This window comes from Physeter macrocephalus, unplaced genomic scaffold, assembly GCF_002837175.3.
Source record: "Physeter macrocephalus isolate SW-GA unplaced genomic scaffold, ASM283717v5 random_766, whole genome shotgun sequence".
In the NCBI taxonomy this organism is placed as follows: domain Eukaryota; kingdom Metazoa; phylum Chordata; class Mammalia; order Artiodactyla; family Physeteridae; genus Physeter; species Physeter macrocephalus.
Window position 1 is genome coordinate 26,710 of NW_021146052.1, and position 16,380 is coordinate 43,089.

At 47.9% G+C, this 16,380-nt stretch overlaps 1 protein-coding gene across 3 annotated transcripts in view; it reads left to right on the plus strand.

Moving 5' to 3' along the window:
• Positions 1 to 16,348, plus strand: part of NEIL2 (nei like DNA glycosylase 2) — a 20,298-nt gene extending 3,950 nt beyond the window's left edge. For 2 of the 3 annotated variants that reach the window (XM_028486258.2, XM_028486257.2), the window contains 4 exons: positions 1,385 to 1,443; positions 3,716 to 3,899; positions 7,897 to 8,096; positions 9,564 to 16,348. In XM_028486258.2, coding sequence (XP_028342059.1) covers positions 1,385 to 1,443; positions 3,716 to 3,899; positions 7,897 to 8,096; positions 9,564 to 9,877 — 757 coding nt within the window. In that variant the 3' untranslated portion in view covers positions 9,878 to 16,348. Of the gene's footprint in view, positions 1 to 1,384; positions 1,444 to 3,564; positions 3,900 to 7,896; positions 8,097 to 9,563 lie in introns of all 3 variants that reach the window. The other variant, XM_007128135.4, reaches the window with a different exon arrangement.
• The last annotated feature ends 32 nt before the right edge of the window (positions 16,349 to 16,380 follow it).

Below are 16,380 nucleotides of genomic sequence, written 5' to 3' on the forward strand. Positions count from 1 at the left end.
CACACACATACAGGCTATAAAACCATTCTTGGTTAGGTCTGGAAGAGGTCTGCTACACCTTCATGTGTGTTTTCTGCATTTGGAGGTGGGGCTCAGGGAGGGGGAGCAGTTAGCCCAAGCCAACGTAGCTAGCAAGGGACAGAGACTGGAGCACAGGCCCCCTGACCTCCAGGTTTGTGCTTTTCCCGTGAGAGCACCTGGACCCTTTGTCCAGACTGTCCTGAGAGTTTGCAGGACAGGATTAATGTCCCTTTGTCTGTGGGTCCCAGTGGCCGGGATCTTAGCACCTGCCTTCACAGAGCTGGCTTGCAGAACTCAATAGCTGAGTGGACAGAAGAATGTGAGGCAAGGGAGCCTTGAGATAGATCTGGGCACTGGTTTCCCAGTAAACCAAGGCAGGGGTCAGTGTTGGGAGCCCAAAAGCCTAAGGGAGGTGGCCTTGGGGAGCTGCCTGGCATGTGGGTCCCCATTAGTGGGCGCCCTTTCTGTACCTCTGTCCGTGGGTCCTGTTCTCAGGATCTGAGAGTTGAATTTGGAAGTTTAGACCTGTGTCCCTAAATGGGAAGCTGTTAGGTAACAATGAATGGAGGAAGGGAGCATGTGATTAAGGCCCAGCTGAGGGCCTCGACATGGAAGAGGTCCTGTGGCCTGGAGAAAAAGCCTTCATGATGGAGATGGGACTTGAGTTGGACTTTGAAGGATGGAGGACTTAAGTGGGTCAAAAGGAGAAGAAAGGGCATTTCAGGTTTGAGAATCAGTTACAGATTCAAAACTGGAGGTGGAATGAGCAGGGTGGGCTTGTGAGGCAGAGGAAAATTGGCTCCCCTCTGTGCCAGCTGTTTATCTGGCATGGCCCTTCACTGTCCTTCCTTATAAGCTCTCCAGTTTCTGTGTCAGGAATTATGTATAATTGCTCATAACAGACTCAGAAGAGTGGCTTATACAAGTCAGGAGGTTTTTTCCCCCCTTCCCATAATGGGAAGTCCAGAGGTGTAGGAGTGACACGAGATCACTGGGGCCCAAGCTCCTGCTCTTCTCTCCCTGGGGTGTAGCCCTCATCTCATGATGATGATGATAACATGGCAGCTGGGATTCCAGCCATTACATCCACATTCTAGGCAGGAAGAAAAGGCAGGAGAGAGCTGGAAACTGGTTCATCCATTTTAAAGAGATTTCCTGGAAACCACATTTGACCATTCCTGCACAATCTCACTGGCTTCCCCATCTGTAAGGGAGGCTGGGAGACGTAGGTTTTTAGCTGAGTATGTTGACGTTCCTGTAAATCAGTAGATTTGTTGGTAGGGAAGAGGGGAGAGAGGGATATTGGGAGGCAGCCAGCAGTCTCTCCACACCTGGTCCCATATCATCTTCTCTTTTGTTTTAGCCTCTCATTTTGCAGAGCACACACTCCAGAGCTGCCTAAGAAAGCATTAGGGGTGGAAGGTAAATATTGAGTCCTTTCTGCCTGTTAATGTTTCTGTCCCATCCTAGTCTGGGTGGGTGGGACATCTGGAGATCAAATCCCACTGCATACTTAGACTTTATATCAGTCCTCCAATTTAAAAATATTTACAGCTTTATTGAGGTGTAATTCACATCACATCCAATTCACCCATTTCAAGTGTACAGTTCAGTTTCTTGACACAGAGTTGTGCGACCATCACCATAATCAACTTCAGTACATTTCATCACCCCCGAAAGAAGCCTTGTGCCCGTTAGTCCTTTCCCTTTCCCCCCAGCTCTCCACCCCCAGCCCTAAGCGACCATTTTACTCTATTTTCTGTCCTACAGATTTGCCTTTTGGGGGGCATTTCACATACTTGGAATCATGCCGTGTGTGACTGGCTTCTTTCACTGAGCATAATGTTTCGTAGGTTCATCCCTGTTATAACCTGTGTCAGAACTTCATTCCTTTTAAGTCCTGAATTCCCTGAGGGAAGGAGCAGAGACTCACTCATCTGTGTGATCCTCAGCACCTAGCACACTGTCTGGCACGTTGTATAAACCCAGCTAGCAATTAGAACTGAACTATCCATAGTGTCAGAGGAATTTAAAAGATGGACGGCGGAAATTGCCATTGTTGGGAAGGGTGCAGGAGTCCCCTGACCTAGGCCTTTTGACCTGGTAAATGTTTTGACCTTGAGGGTCATCTGACAGATATTTTCATCAGCCTTATTCCAACACGGGTGATGTTGCATCGAGAAAGTGTTGTCTGGAGCAAATTCTCTTATGCCTACTTAATTCCTTGCTCAGGTTTTTATGTAAGCTCAGTTAAACCATTTCTGATGTGTGGCAGCAAACAGCTGTGCTCAGATTTGCAGTTAAGTTATTCTGGAATTATTTAGAAAGATAATGCCCTCTTTTGGGGAGAGGGCTTCAAAAGACTGCTCCAGTTGTTAGTTTTTATACTAATTGACAAATGGGAGATCTCATCAGAACTGTGATCTTTAAGTATGTACCTTTGGTGGTCAAAATATCACAGGCATTTCCATTATTAATGCCAGATGTTTTGGTTTTAATTCTTGGAAAGACTGCCTGAATTTCGGGTCTTGCAGAACAGACTTATCCTGGAATCGGGCGATACACACATTACCTGCCAGGACTAGCAAAATGAAAATAGAATACTCAGCAGCTGGAACATTCCTTTACACACATTTTCTGTTTTCATTTTCTTCTACTGAAATCATATTGATCGTCATTTTTTATTGTGAGGTCTCTAGTGGCCATTCCTTCTATCAAATCCAATTTCAGGGGGGTGGTGAGGGCTACAGAATTTTACAGTGGGTTGTCTTTAGCTGCTGTCAATTTGTGTGTGGTGTGTATGTGTATGTATGCTGATTATTTCTAACAAAGAAAAAGTATTATGAATTGAATACAATAATGACAATTAGTATTTACTTATTAGCTAATTCATGAAAAAATTGGGAGTATTTTCCCTCAGGTATTCTAGGGTGGTCCTGCATCTAGTGTGCATCTATTTCATTGCTGATCTGATTCTTTCACTTGCTTCTAATCACTTTGAAAACCATGTACTAAGTGCCCACACGACTGGAGCAAAAAGCAAAAGGCAAGTCCCAAATACTCAAGTTGGGAAAGTTTCGTGGAAGAGGCAAGAGGGGAGACATTTGCATTAGGATAAATGTCTATACACCTCTTCCGGTCTTCCCCTTTCTGGGTAAGACTCAGTCTGTTTTGACTGCAGTAACAGAATACGTCACACCAGGTGATTATAAACAACAGAAATTTATTTCTCACAGTCTGGAGCATGGACAGTCCAAGGTCAGGGTGCCAGCAGATTCAGTGTCTGTTGAGGACCCACTTCCTGGTTTGTAGACAGCCATCTTTTTGCTGTGTCCTCATGTGGAAGAAGGGTTGAGGGAGCCCTCTGAAGTCTCTTTTATAAGGGCACTAATCCCATTCATGAGGGCTCTACCCTCATGACCTAATCACCTCCTGGAGGCCCCACCTCCAGACACCATCACACTGGGGGTTGATTTCAACACAAGAATTTTGGGGGGACACAAGTCTATAGCAGAGCCTTAGATCATGTTCATCTTTTTCCAGGTCCATGGAAAGAAATTATTCCTTAGATTTGATCCGGATGAAGAAATCGTGTCCCCTGGCAACAACCCACTGTCAGAGCCTCTACAAAAAGAGTGGAAGGAAGAGGCCGGGCACCACCAGGAAGTCTCTGACCAGTCCTCCCTGTCCCCAGGAGGAGACGATGCTGTCCCCAGTGGAGATGATGGTCTGCAGTGTTTGTGGGGAGACACCCCTGCAGGAGGTGCTGAGAGGTGGCTGCAGGTCAGCTTTGGTTTGTTTGGCAGCGTTTGGGTGAACGAGTTCTCCAGAGCGAAGAGAGCAAACAAGAGGGGTGACTGGAGGGACCCTGTTCCAAGGTAAGGCGTGCTCGAGCAGGCCGCGGGCTGTGACTCGGCAGCTGTGCGGGGTCTGTGGGGTTTGCCGGGGCTCCGCTCTGCGGGCCTGGGCCGGGCTCTGCGGGCACGCTGGGTGGTCGCCAGCAGCCCGCCGCCTAGGAGAGAGAGCCCGCTTCTCTGCCCGCTGAGATGGCAGGTCGACTGTCGTCTGCACCCAGAGAGGGATGGGGACCACCTGGCAGCTTAGAGGGCGGGCAGCACTTTCCTAACAAACACAGCCCTTGAGGCTGGGAGGCCTCTGAACAACATTTTATGGCTTGGCTAGCGCTCTCTGAATTTAGGGACAGAATTGCCCCGGTTTTCAGTCCGTTAATGTGGAGGAGAATATCAGTGCAGAAAACTCTATCCATGTTCAGGATTCTTTCCTTAGTGTAGATTCCCAGAGGAATCATTGCTGGTCAAAGAGAATGAACGTTCTTATGGTAGCACTGAGTTTTTTGTGTACTTTTTATCAATTTGTAGGGGTTTTCGGATCTTGTGTGTTAACCTCTGTGATGTGTGGTGCTAGTGTTTCCAGCCTGTCTGTGTCCTTTGATGGTGCTTGTGCCTTTAGGCCTTCAGGATTTTTAGTTTGTATGTAGTGAGTGGTCAGTATTTTCCTTGATAGCTCTTAAGTTTTATCCTCTTGCTAAAGAAGGCTCCTCCTACCTCCAAATCAAAATACTTTTCTAGTTTCATAATTATATATTTTTTCATGTCCAGAACTATAGTGTTTGTTTATGGTATGATGTAAGGCCAGTAAGATGCTTGGGACTATAAAAATAACTCAGATAGGGAGTTCCCTGGCAGTCCAATGGTTAGGACTCGGCGCTTCCACTGCCGAGGGCCTGGGTTTGATCCCGGGTTGGGGAACTAAGATCCTGCAAGCCGCATGGTGAGGCCAAAAAAAAAGAGAGAGAGAAAAACAAAAAACAAAAACTCAGACTGGCTTGAATGGTGAGGAGATTTTCTTGACTCACAGACAGTTGACCCTTGAACAACACAGGTTTGAACCGCACGGGGCCACTTACACGGGGATTTTTTCAATAGTAATATTAACATTGCTACACGACTCACTCTGAGGTTGGTTGAATCTGTGGATACAGAACCGTGGATACAGAGGCCGCTGTAAGTTACGTGCGTGGATTTTCAACTATTCAGAGGGTCAGTGTCCCAACCCCTGAATTGTTCAGGGGTCAACCATGTTAGAAGTTCAGAGGGAGTGCGGGCTTTGGTATTGACGCAGGTCCAGGCCTTTGGCTTCACATTCTTGTGATTCTCCTGACTTTGCACTTTGCCACGTGTTGGTTTTGTCCTCAGACCAGCAGCAGGAGACTCCTGCAGTTCCAGGCCTTATATCCACACAAGAAAAGAGGAAGAGAAGAGAGAGAGGGTCATTTCTAAAGTTCAGATGAGCAAGGAGAGCTTTCCTCGAAACCCCCAGGAAACCTCTCATGGCCCGAAGCTGGGCTTGTGGGCTGATTCCAGACTCAGTCACCAGCCGGGGCGATTGGAACGCTCTTCCACTAACAGGGCTGGTCCCGCAGGCCTTCAAATTTATTGCCACACAGTGCACTCATGTCATTCACTTATTTTTGAATCTCTTCCTGTCAACTTATAACTCCTTCCATGTTGCATATTTTGCTTTGCCTGCCCCGCCCCCTTTTTTCTTTATTAGGCTTGCCTGAGTTTTATCTACTTTGTTGGTCTTTCAAATAAATAATAGTTTTGTATACTATCCATATGGAAGAGTATTTCCTAATTTTTCAAATCTTTGAGTGTTTGGGGTCATCTTTTTTGTTTTTTTTTGTTTTAATTTTTTTTATTGGATTACGATCAGGGTGGCAGCCTGTAAATTTTCTACTTTTGGCATCAAGATTTGCAGCCAAACACATAATTGATCTTTGCTTACATTTTGTGTACATAAATGAAGATAGAATGTTCATTAAAAGTAAAACATTCTGACAAAAACCAAACAAACAAAAAAAGAAAAACATTCTGTAAATGTTAAGAACAGGTTATTGTTTTGATAGCTCAGCTTTTCTCTGTTTTTGCTTATTTTTTTTTGTTTAATATGCAAAACTTGGGAAGAGGAGCATTGAAGTCCCCCGGGCTAGTTGTGGTTTTATAGAGTTTCTCCTTGTCTTTCGTTTTTGTTTCTGTGTTTTGCTGCCCTTGGTCCCAGGCATCAGGGTCCCTGACTCTCAAAGGTTCTTTGCAGCTTCATTATTAAACAATCCTGGACCCTCTCTCTGCCTTTAGCCCTAATTCTGCTTCTCTTGATGTTAACAGTGCCACTGCGTGTTTGGTTGGCTCACCCCCTGGTCTTTTTTCCACTTAGTTGTAGGTCTCTTTTTGCACTTATTTTAGGTATGCTTGTTATAAACAGTAAATAGCAGGCTTTTGTATCTCTTTAAACTCAGGTGCAAACTCCCTGTTTTGAAATGGGGTAACTGTGCTATTTGGATTTTCTTTCATTTGTAGTTTTATTGTCCCTTGTTTTTTTTTCTGTTGGATTTATCACATTTCTTTTCTTCCTTTTTTTTTTTAATTAAATTTATTTTTGGCTGCGTTGGGTCTTTGTTACTGTGTGCGGGCTTTCTCTAGTTGCGGTGAGCGGAGGGTACTACTCTTTGTTGCGATGCGCGGGCTTCTCATTGTGGTGGCTTCTCTTGTTGTGGCTCACGGGCTCTAGAGCGCCGGCTCAGTAGTTGTGGTGCATGGGCTTAGTTGCTCCGCGGCATGTGGGATCTTCACGGACCAGGACTCGAACCTGTGTCCCCTGCGTTGGCAGGTGGATTCTTAAGCACTGTGCCACCAGGGAAGTCTCTTTTCTTCCTTTTTTTTTTAAACCTCTGTTAATTTGGAAGTACTGCTATTCATCTTTATTCTTTTGGTAATAATATTATCTTTAAATGATATCTGTTTTTTTCCCTGAGTTAATAACTATCAAATTTTTAATAGCATTAAATTAATAATCTTTTCCCTTATTATTAACACTGGTATTTTGCTCACTCTCCTTCCCCCCTCCCTCTGAGATGAGACCTTTAAAATATTACTACTTCTATACTTTCCTGTCATTTCTACCCCATCTGTTGTGTCTGCTGAGATAGTTTAGAATTTTAGTTCCATATTGATAATTAACTACATTGTTAGTTATGTATAATTAAATTAATTAATATTAAAAATACACTAATACAGGTGTCTTTTTGTTCAGAGAATCCTTTCCTCACGCTTGGATTACAGGTGCACTGTTACGATTGCAGGCCACTCAGATCTCACAATAAACATGACAGAGTCCAGTGCTAATCTTTCCATCCATCCTTTCCAACTCCCCTCATCTTGAGATCCTTGCTGATTTAATTTCCGTTGGGATGTACTTTTCCTTGAGTAATTACCTCAGGTACTATGCGTAGGTGTTTTTCTGAATCCTGTTCCTCTCAAGTTGTCCCTTTACTTTCACAGAAGATACCACCCGGGTCAGATACGTGAGTCTTGGAGTCCAGCTGCAGCCCGAGTCTCTCCCCTCACACAGTAACCTATTACTGCTTATCAGGGTTCATGAGGTTTCTCCTGTGTCCCTGGTGTGGGGGCGGTGTGTGTATGTGTCTTTCTTGGTAGATCTTGCCCGGGACTGGGAGAGGTGCCTCCTTAGCATCAGTTTCTCTGTCCTCCTTTCGTAACAAGCCCTGCTTTGTGCCATAGCCACACCTCCTGAACTTGAGACGTTTCTGTACGTCCCAAGTTGTCTTCTGCCAACACATATTGTTATTATCAGAAAAAAGGAGAGAGTATACATTTTCTTTTAATTACTCCATTTGGCCATGAGAGTTTAACAATTCTGGCAGAGCCATCCCTTTTCTCCTCTGGGGCCTTAGCTTCCCCGGATTATCCTGAGCAGAGCGGGAGCTGTGTGTGCACGTGTGACCTGATGCTGCTGTCATAGCCCTGGGTACTGTGACCTCTCCTCTCTTCCCAGGCTGGTCCTGCACTTCGGCGGGGGTGGCTTCTTGGCCTTCTATAACTGTCAGATGGTGTGGAGCTCCTCTTCCCCGGTGGTCAGACCCACCTCTGACATCTTGTCGGAAAAGTTCCATCGAGGACAGGCCCTGGAAGCTCTGGGCCGGGAGCAGCCCGTCTGCTATACGCTGTTGGACCAGAGATACTTCTCAGGCTTAGGTATGGCTGATGGCAGAGGGTGGTCCTGCTGACCGACTTAATGAACAAGTCCCTCGTCCAGGAGGCAGGAAACCCGCACCCACCGCTGGTGTCAGTGATGCTGGACCGTCACCTGGGCTCCTTCGCTCCACTTCCCTCGTTTTTAAAATGAGGGAGTAGGTCAGGCCATTTCTGACTTCTCTCCTACCCTAATTCTGTTATCAGTCGTAGTTGGCCTGATAGCCATGTTGGAGCACGACCTTCTAGAGGGCAGGGATCACGTCCCCTCCATCCTTTTTTTTTTTTAAATTTATTTTTTAATTGAAGTATAGTAGGACAAACGCAGACCCTGCACCCAGAGGAGCACAGGCTTCCAGGAGCGGCCTTTGGGGTAAATTAGCAAGAGAAATGCTGTGTAACCGGCTGTTGTTACAAACGATAATCAGAGCAGCCGACATTTTTCAGGTGACTCCACTGTGCCAGGTACGCGGGCTCATCCTTACTGCTCTTCCTCAGGATGGCCACTTACTAGTCTTCCCTTCATTCAGATGAAGAAACTAAAGCAAAAGACACATTGCTCAAAGGGCACAGCTGAGATACGAAGCAGGTAGTCTGCTGGCGAATTTTAGAGAGCAATTTTGTGCGACTGTGAAGCTCTTGGAAAGAGCAGCCTTTTCACCCGTCCGTCTGCTCCCCGCGTGCCGAACGCCTGGCCTCCACCGAGCCCGCCTTCTCTCCTGAGGAGAGTGTTGTTTAGTGACCCAGCAAGCAGGGACTCCGCCCCCTGCAGCTAAAGATAGACTGTGATAAGTGCCTGGTAGAAGTTAAAGAAAGTGCGCTCTTGGGACATTCTGAAGAAACTACTGATTCTGGAAGGAGAGGTCGAGGTTGACTTCACAGCAAATGAGGCAGGAGTAGGAAAATAATATAATAATACCTCCTAAACACTTCCTGTATTTCAGGCGTCATGCTTGACATTTTAAACAATAATAACAGCCAGTAATTATTGATTCCTCTCTACATACCAGCACAGTGCCCAGCATTTGTATGTGTGTGTGAGAATTCTCATTTACTGCCCACGGAAACCAGGGAACCCACCCCCGCTTTACAGATCAGGAAACGGAAGCCTCAGGAAGGCAGGAATTCACCAGGGTCAGGTAGCCGGGATCTGGTTGGGCCGGGTGGACCAGGCACTCAGGTCCGGAGCCCCTTTTGTTAATCTCTTTGCTGTAACATGGGCCACGCGTGAGTTTTATGTCATTTCGTCTTCACGACAACCTAAAGGGTAAGTGTTAGCAAATACTTGGCAGACGGGCCGGCTGATTCAGTGCGTGACTTGCCCGAGAGCTTCTCGGCCGCGCCGGATCCTCCTGAGATGCTCCCCGCTGCCGTCGTATCAGCTGCGCTCTGTTTTGTTAATTTTGTGGCCAGCTTTCCTTATGGATGTGTCCTTTTTCCTTCCCTTGTCCTCTCCCTGCCTTCTTCCAGGGAACATCATTAAGAACGAGGCCCTGTTCAGAGCTGGGATCCACCCGCTTTCTCCCGGCTCGCTCCTGGGTCTTCCACGCCTCGAGGCCCTGGTGGACCATGTGGTGGCCTTCAGTGCAGGCTGGCTGCGGGGCAAGTTCCAGGGCAGACAGCAGCACACGCAGATCTACCAGAAGGAGTGGTGCCCCGCCGGGCACCGGGTTGTGAAGGAGGCACTGGGGCCTCCAGGGGGCTTCCGGAGGCTCACGTGGTGGTGCCCCCGGTGCCAGCCCAGGCTGTCGCTGGACGAGCCGGAGCAGGTGCAGCCCTCGTAGGGCGCCCGGGCCCCTCTACACAGAGCCTTGCCCTTGAGGGACCATGCTGCCTGAGTGTCACCGAAGGGGTTGCGGGCAGGCTTTGGGGCTGGGGACAGGAATTGGGGGGTGGGGTCAGCATGCCAGTACCGTTGGTGTCCATCTCACCGGAGTTTAGGCTGAGGCAGTTTCCACAGGGTCCGATTTTGTTCTTTTCTAGTTTTGGTTAATTCTTCCTATCTGATTCCACCACTGTTGACAGATGAGGCAAATTGTGGTGGCAGTTAAGGGGAAACCTCCCAGAATTACAGTGGGGCAGTGAAAACGAGAGCCAGTGGAAGAGAGCTGTGCCAGCATTGCTTTGCAGGTGTTTGGTTTGGTTTGGTTTTGGTTTTGAAACGTTGGCTGTTGTTAAGACCCTCCATTTGAGAACCAGGAAAAGGGAATTATCCTTCTTGGTTCCCCAAGAGGGATCCAGGGATGAGGAGGGAGTAACAGGAGAGTGTTGCTCGGATTCAGCCTCCTGCCTGGACCCTTCCCATGGGACGGAGATGCCAGGAGAAGGAGGGGAAACGGGGGGACCAGGGAGCTGGACACCTTCCTGGTGTGTCCATGGGCTTTAGAAAAAAGCGACTTGTTTCCTCCCCAAGGTGATGTGTTTGTGACAGTTGACATGCTCAACAGTGCCGAAATCCAGGTTGTTAGCGAAACCTAGAAGAAACCAGGACATGAAAATAAAGCTCTTTGTTACTTTGTGTTGTCATCTTTATTTGGCAGTAAAGGTTCTTTCACTGTGCATAACTGAGCTCTTTGTGAAGGTGCCGTTTAGGACTTGTTGGGTTGGTCGGATGGATCCATTTAAAAAGAGCAGGGCGGGGAGAAGGGTGAACATGCGCCCTTACACTTGTCTGTCTTAAGTCACTGGTTGTTGTCCACGGCGGGGAAAGCCACCTTATGGCAGGCATTAGCTCAGGGCCAAGATGGTACCCAGACAGGCCGTTTCCCGTAAGTCAGCCTCTGTCGGGGTCTGGAGTACAAGACGGGGGTGGGCTGGACAGGCATCACAGCCTGCGTGCGGGTGGACACCCACTGCGATTGGTAGAAAAGGGTGGAAATGCTGTTGCAGTTGCTGAGAAAAGCAGCGACAGGACTAGAAACAGCCGTGGGTGTGGAAAGAAGAGACGGGAGGGTCACCATGGTGATGGGCTGTACGCCTCAGCTGGCTGGATGTGAAAACGAGGGAGGGAGGGGGCTGAGAGCTGGAGGAAGCTGCCCCCGCCTCGCCATTGAGACAGAGAGTCACGGGAGCTGAGCAGGTTCCGTGAGGAGACAGTCAGACCCTGTGTGCTGAGCTTGAGGCACCTGCACCTAAGTGGGGGCACAACACAGCCAGGAAATGGGCCTGGCTCCCCGCAAGTGCAAGCTTGCAGTTATGGATTTGGGAGCTTTCCTCAGAGCTGAGGGTCGGTTTGAGAAGGTTAACAAGGCGATCATGTGGCATGAGAAGGATGGGGAGGTCACAGGAACCTTTAGAAGGTCTTTTGTTCAAGGGGCAAGAGAAGGCAAGCCAATGGAAGTTCAGGTAAAACAGGAGGAAGGAACTTCGGGGACAGCTAGTGGTGCACATGTCGGAGAAGAGGACTTCGAGCTTGACGGTCGGTCGAATTTGAGGTCATGACCTTCAAGAGCCATTTGTGCGGAGTGGCAGCCGGTCTGCAGGGGCTGAGGGCTGGGTGGGAGCCCAGGGGGCAGTGAGTGTGGTCTGCTCTTCAAGAAGGTTGTCCTTGAGGGACTTTGCTGGTGGTCCAGTGGTTAAAACTACGAGCTCCCAATGCAGGGGGCCCAGGTTCAATCCCTGGTCAGGGAACTAGATCCCACATGCATGCTGCAGCTGAGAGCCCACATGCCGCAACTTAAAAAGAAAAAAGATCCAGCGTGCCTCAACTAAGACCTGGTGCAGCCAAATAAATAAATAAATATTTTTTTTAAAAAAGGTTGTCCTTGGGGCTTCCCTGGTGGCGCAGTGGTTGAGAGACCACCTGCCGATGCAGGGAACGCGGGTTTGTGCCCCGGTCTGGGAAGATCCCACATGCCGCGGAGCGGCTGGGCCCGTGAGCCATGACCACTGAGCCTGCGTGTCCAGAGCCTGTGCACCGCAATGGGAGAGGCCACAACAGTGAGAGGCCCGCGTACAAAAAAAAAAAAAAAAAAAAGGTTGTCCTTGAAAGAAATGAGAAAGGGGATCAGGGAGGGAGGGTGATGAAAGAATGGATGTGATGTGAGGATTCGTGTGTGATCAGGTGAGGGGAAAACCAGGAGGGAGAGAGACACCAGCGCCAGCACTTAGAGATGCCTGGGCTCTGGTGGGGAAAGAAAAGTAGACCCGGAGAAAACCAGCTGGCACAGAGTAGGAGTGGGGAGGTTTGTAACAGCTACAAGGGGAAGTTAGAGCTGCTTAGGGCTCAAGGGAAGGTTATAGAGCCACACTGGAGACCAGAGTGGTCGCTCCATTTCCCAACTTCGTCCAGCAGTCTCCAGTAGCTTAGGGTCAAAAACAAAGAGGAATGCTGGATGAACCCACAGTTGAAGGTCGTCAGGGTATGAACGGTAGAAGGCCAAGAGGGCAAAGGAGAATCCTTATTTTATTAAGTTGTTTAAAATTATTTTAAAAAATACATCAAAAGATTCAAGCCATAAAAAAGATTATAGAGCAAGACATGGAAGAATAATCCTCAGTCTACTCTGTCCTCTTGGGAGCTGACTTAATCATTTCTCTGACTTCAGTCTGTATTGGGGAAAATAGTAGCACCTAGCAGTTGAGTTGTAAAGGCTGATGGCCGCACCATGAGTTCTGCATCGGAACTGCATAGACTGGGTTCCGCATGGAAGCAGCGGGGAAGCGGAAACGTGGCCTGCTAGCAGAAGGCACAGCTACTGCAGTGCTCTGCGAGGTTATCATTCATCCTGGCAGGAGGCTCTCTCGGCGGAAAGTCTCAAGTTAGTTCTGCAAAGGGGAAAGGCAGGGATAGCAGAGATGGACTGAATGAGGGTTAAGAGAAGAGGATGGTGGTACAGAACCTACAGGGCTGGCGAGGTGGACGTAAGTGGGAATGACTCCTGTGGCCTGCATGCCTGTTGGACGTAAGGAAAGGCTGCAGCTGAGGGATGGGGTACAGAGTCAGCGAGTCCAGGTTTCACTTAGAAGAGAGAGAGGTGAGGCATTTGGACTCAGCAGATTCCAGGGTAAAGAGTTACTTATGAGTTGGAGTTTCATGATAACTGACGTTGTAAAAAACGTGTAATTTTGTGTGAGGTTTCAGTGGCCTTAGCCATCTAATAAATATTTTTTAAATGCCTCCTAAATGCTAGTTCTGGGAATACAATGATAAACAAGACAAGAAAACTTATGTACTAGTAGGAGGAGGCCGGCTTGTTACAACAGTGTTAGAAGCATTTTAGTAGGTTATTGTAAAGTGCTTTTTTTCAGGGGGGGGCGGGGGGTTGGATAAGTGACTGCCTGTCTGTGTTCTAAAAGTTCCAGTACAGTCCTCATTTCAAGCCCTGATATTTAATAAGAAGTAATGGAGATTTCTTAAGTGGCAAGTACTGTGCCAGCTGCCCTGTTTAGACATGGTCCATGACCTTGAGGGGTTCAAGGTGAGGTGAAGAGTCAGACAAGGGATAATTAGCATACAGAAAGTTCAGGATGAGAGTGACCACTGAACATCATTGAAGTACTGAGGTTTGTGGAAATAAAGACCACCAAAATAATAAGCAAGCGAGGCCCTTTATTCAGAGCTTGCTATAGCAAGGGCATCAGGCCCCATCACTTGCATGTGGCAGAAACTCAGAGGCAGGCGGGGAATGGGAAAACTTTATCGTCAAAAAAAAAAAAAAAAAAATGGGGCTTCCCTGGTGGCGCAGTGGTTGAGAGTCTGCCTGCCGATGCAGGGGATGCGGGTTCGTGCCCCGGTCCGGGAGAGTCCCACGTGCCGCGGAGTGGCTGGGCCCGTGAGCCATGGCCGCTGAGCCTGTGCGTCTGGAGCCTGTGTTCCGCAACGGGAGAGGCCACAGCAGTGAGAGGCCCGTGTACTGCAAAAAAAAAAAAAAAAAAAAAGAACTCATCTTTGTGCTCTGATGGGAGGAGGTTGTCAAGGGGATGCTGGAAACAGACTAACTCGAAGTGGGCTGTCTTACGTGATTGGTTTGGGGAGCATATTTGGCTTTCTGTGATTGGTCCTGAGTTGGAAGTGGAGGCAAAGAATACAGAAGTAATTGATCAAGTCCTGACCATTCCAGGCCAGTTGGTGCAGAGGCTGTGGGACAGAACTGTGATACTGTATATGGTCTGGTCACTGTCCGTTTGTCCATTCCCACAGTCTCTGGCTGGGCACCTGGACCTGACTCCGGAGCTGGAGGAGGCTCCAGCTGTGCCTAGTAAACAGCAGCACCGCGCCAGATGCTTCTGTCTCTCCCTCTTTGGGATGGGACCTCATCTACTTTGTCTCTGTTATTTCCAGTGTCTGCCACGTTGTCGGTGCTCAATGGGTGTTTGTTAAATCTGAAGAACAGATAAAGGAGAGGCCAGGGAGCTTCAGAAAAGGGTTCCTGAAGCAGGGGAGTCCACCTGAGCTGTAATGAAGGCGTGGCAGGTAGCTTGGTGAGAATGGAGGAAGGGCATTCAGGGCAGGTGAATTACTTGAGTCCTGGGGTATGAACTACTGTGGCCTGTGTGGGAAGTGCTGCCAGGGCTGGATCAGGGTTTGAGAGTTGTCGAGTGACTGATTAGGAGGCTGAAATCCAAAGGGAATGGAGGTGACAAATGATGGGAGGATTTTTATTCTATGCCAGAATTCTCAGATTTCATCTTGAAAGGCATTTCCTTTGTGCAATTTAAAATTGAAAGAAAGGAATGTTTTTTTACAGGGTCCTTTTAACAGTCAGGGGAGTACTAAAACTCTTAGCTTTATGTCTTCTGGCCAAAAGCAGTATGCAAGTAGAGATATAAAGTTATAACTTGACAGAGTTTTAAAAAGGACCAAACATCAGATACAACGAAAAGAAATTGTAGGTAAATGAGTCAGTTCTCAGTGAAGCTCCCTTCAGTCTGTTTTTCTGTGTTGCCAGAGTGGACTCATGGAACCAAAGTCTAGAAGCCCACAGGGGCTCACCTTAAGCTAATTAAAATCATAATACCTTATAAAATAAAATTGAAAGATTGAGATTACTTGAGATTACTCAAGCTGTTACATGGGAATGGATGGAGAGAGAGAGATGGGAAACTGACCTGTAACAGTTTGCGAGAGAAGGTGGGGCTTGAACCTCCACGGAGCAGAGAGGAGAGATTAAGAGGAGAGATGTTTGTTTCTTGGGTTCCAGAGAATTGTTGAATGACTTACAAAGGGCAGGTGTAGGGCGAGCAAGGAGGAGTTGGGGATGACATTTGGATTTTATAATTAGGCAACTGGGAGCCTGTTAGTGCCGTTCACAGGAGAAGCAGTCTCAATGGGAGAGAAATTCCAGTTAGGGCAATGTTAAGTTTGCAGTGCTGAGGGGACATCAAAGAGTTGCACTGTTCTGGAGGCTTGGGGGTATGTGAGCAAACAAAACAAAGGTCTGTCGTCATTGAACTTATATTCTAGCAAGGAGAAACAGACACTAAACATTGTAAGTAAACTATGTATTTTATATCAGAACGTGATCAGTACTGAGATAGGCTGGGACCTGAGACCCTTTACTGTAGTGCTTGCACCTGGACAAATGAGCAACAGAATACAAAGAAACTATAAGGGACTAAAAATAACTGCCTGCGTGGGCAGTTGGGGCAAATTATCAACAATAAGATACAAAAAGACCAAAACCCAACTGGCACTTCTGAGGTGCCAGGAACAAAAGCAGGTACTACATGATCCCTGCACACAGTACCACCAAAGGGGTGGGCAGACCACCTAAGCCACCCCTCTGGCCCCACCCACCACCCACTGATCTGCCTCTACCTTCCCCCCATTTAAGGGACAAGCTCTCCCCCCTTCAGAGAGTGAGCAAGGGAACCTGTTACTTGTCTTCACTCCCTGGAGTCCCAGTAACAGCCTTGTCTGAATTCCTGATCTGGCTTCATCCATTTCTATTGACTGAAGAGTCCAAAGACCTTAGTAACAATAGGATGGGAAAATCTAGAGCAGGCCGGGGCGTCAGCAGTGGTGAGGGCGGGGCAAGCTGTAGTATAAAATAGTGTGATGGGGTGGGCCTAAATGAGGTGAGGGTTCAGCAAAGACTTGAAGGATGTGAACGAGTTAGCCAATTGCATATCCGGGTGAAAAAATATTGCAGGAAGAAGGAAGTGTAGACAAGTCCTGGGGCCAAGGAGGGAGGGATTGAAAATGCAGGTGAGATAATGGGGATGGAGGGCTACTCGTGCAGAACTTTTAGACCCTCGTGGGAACTTTGGCTTTTACCGAGTGAAATGGACAGATATTGCAGGGGTTTTAGGCAGTGATCGGAGCTGCCTTAATTTTTAAAAGGAT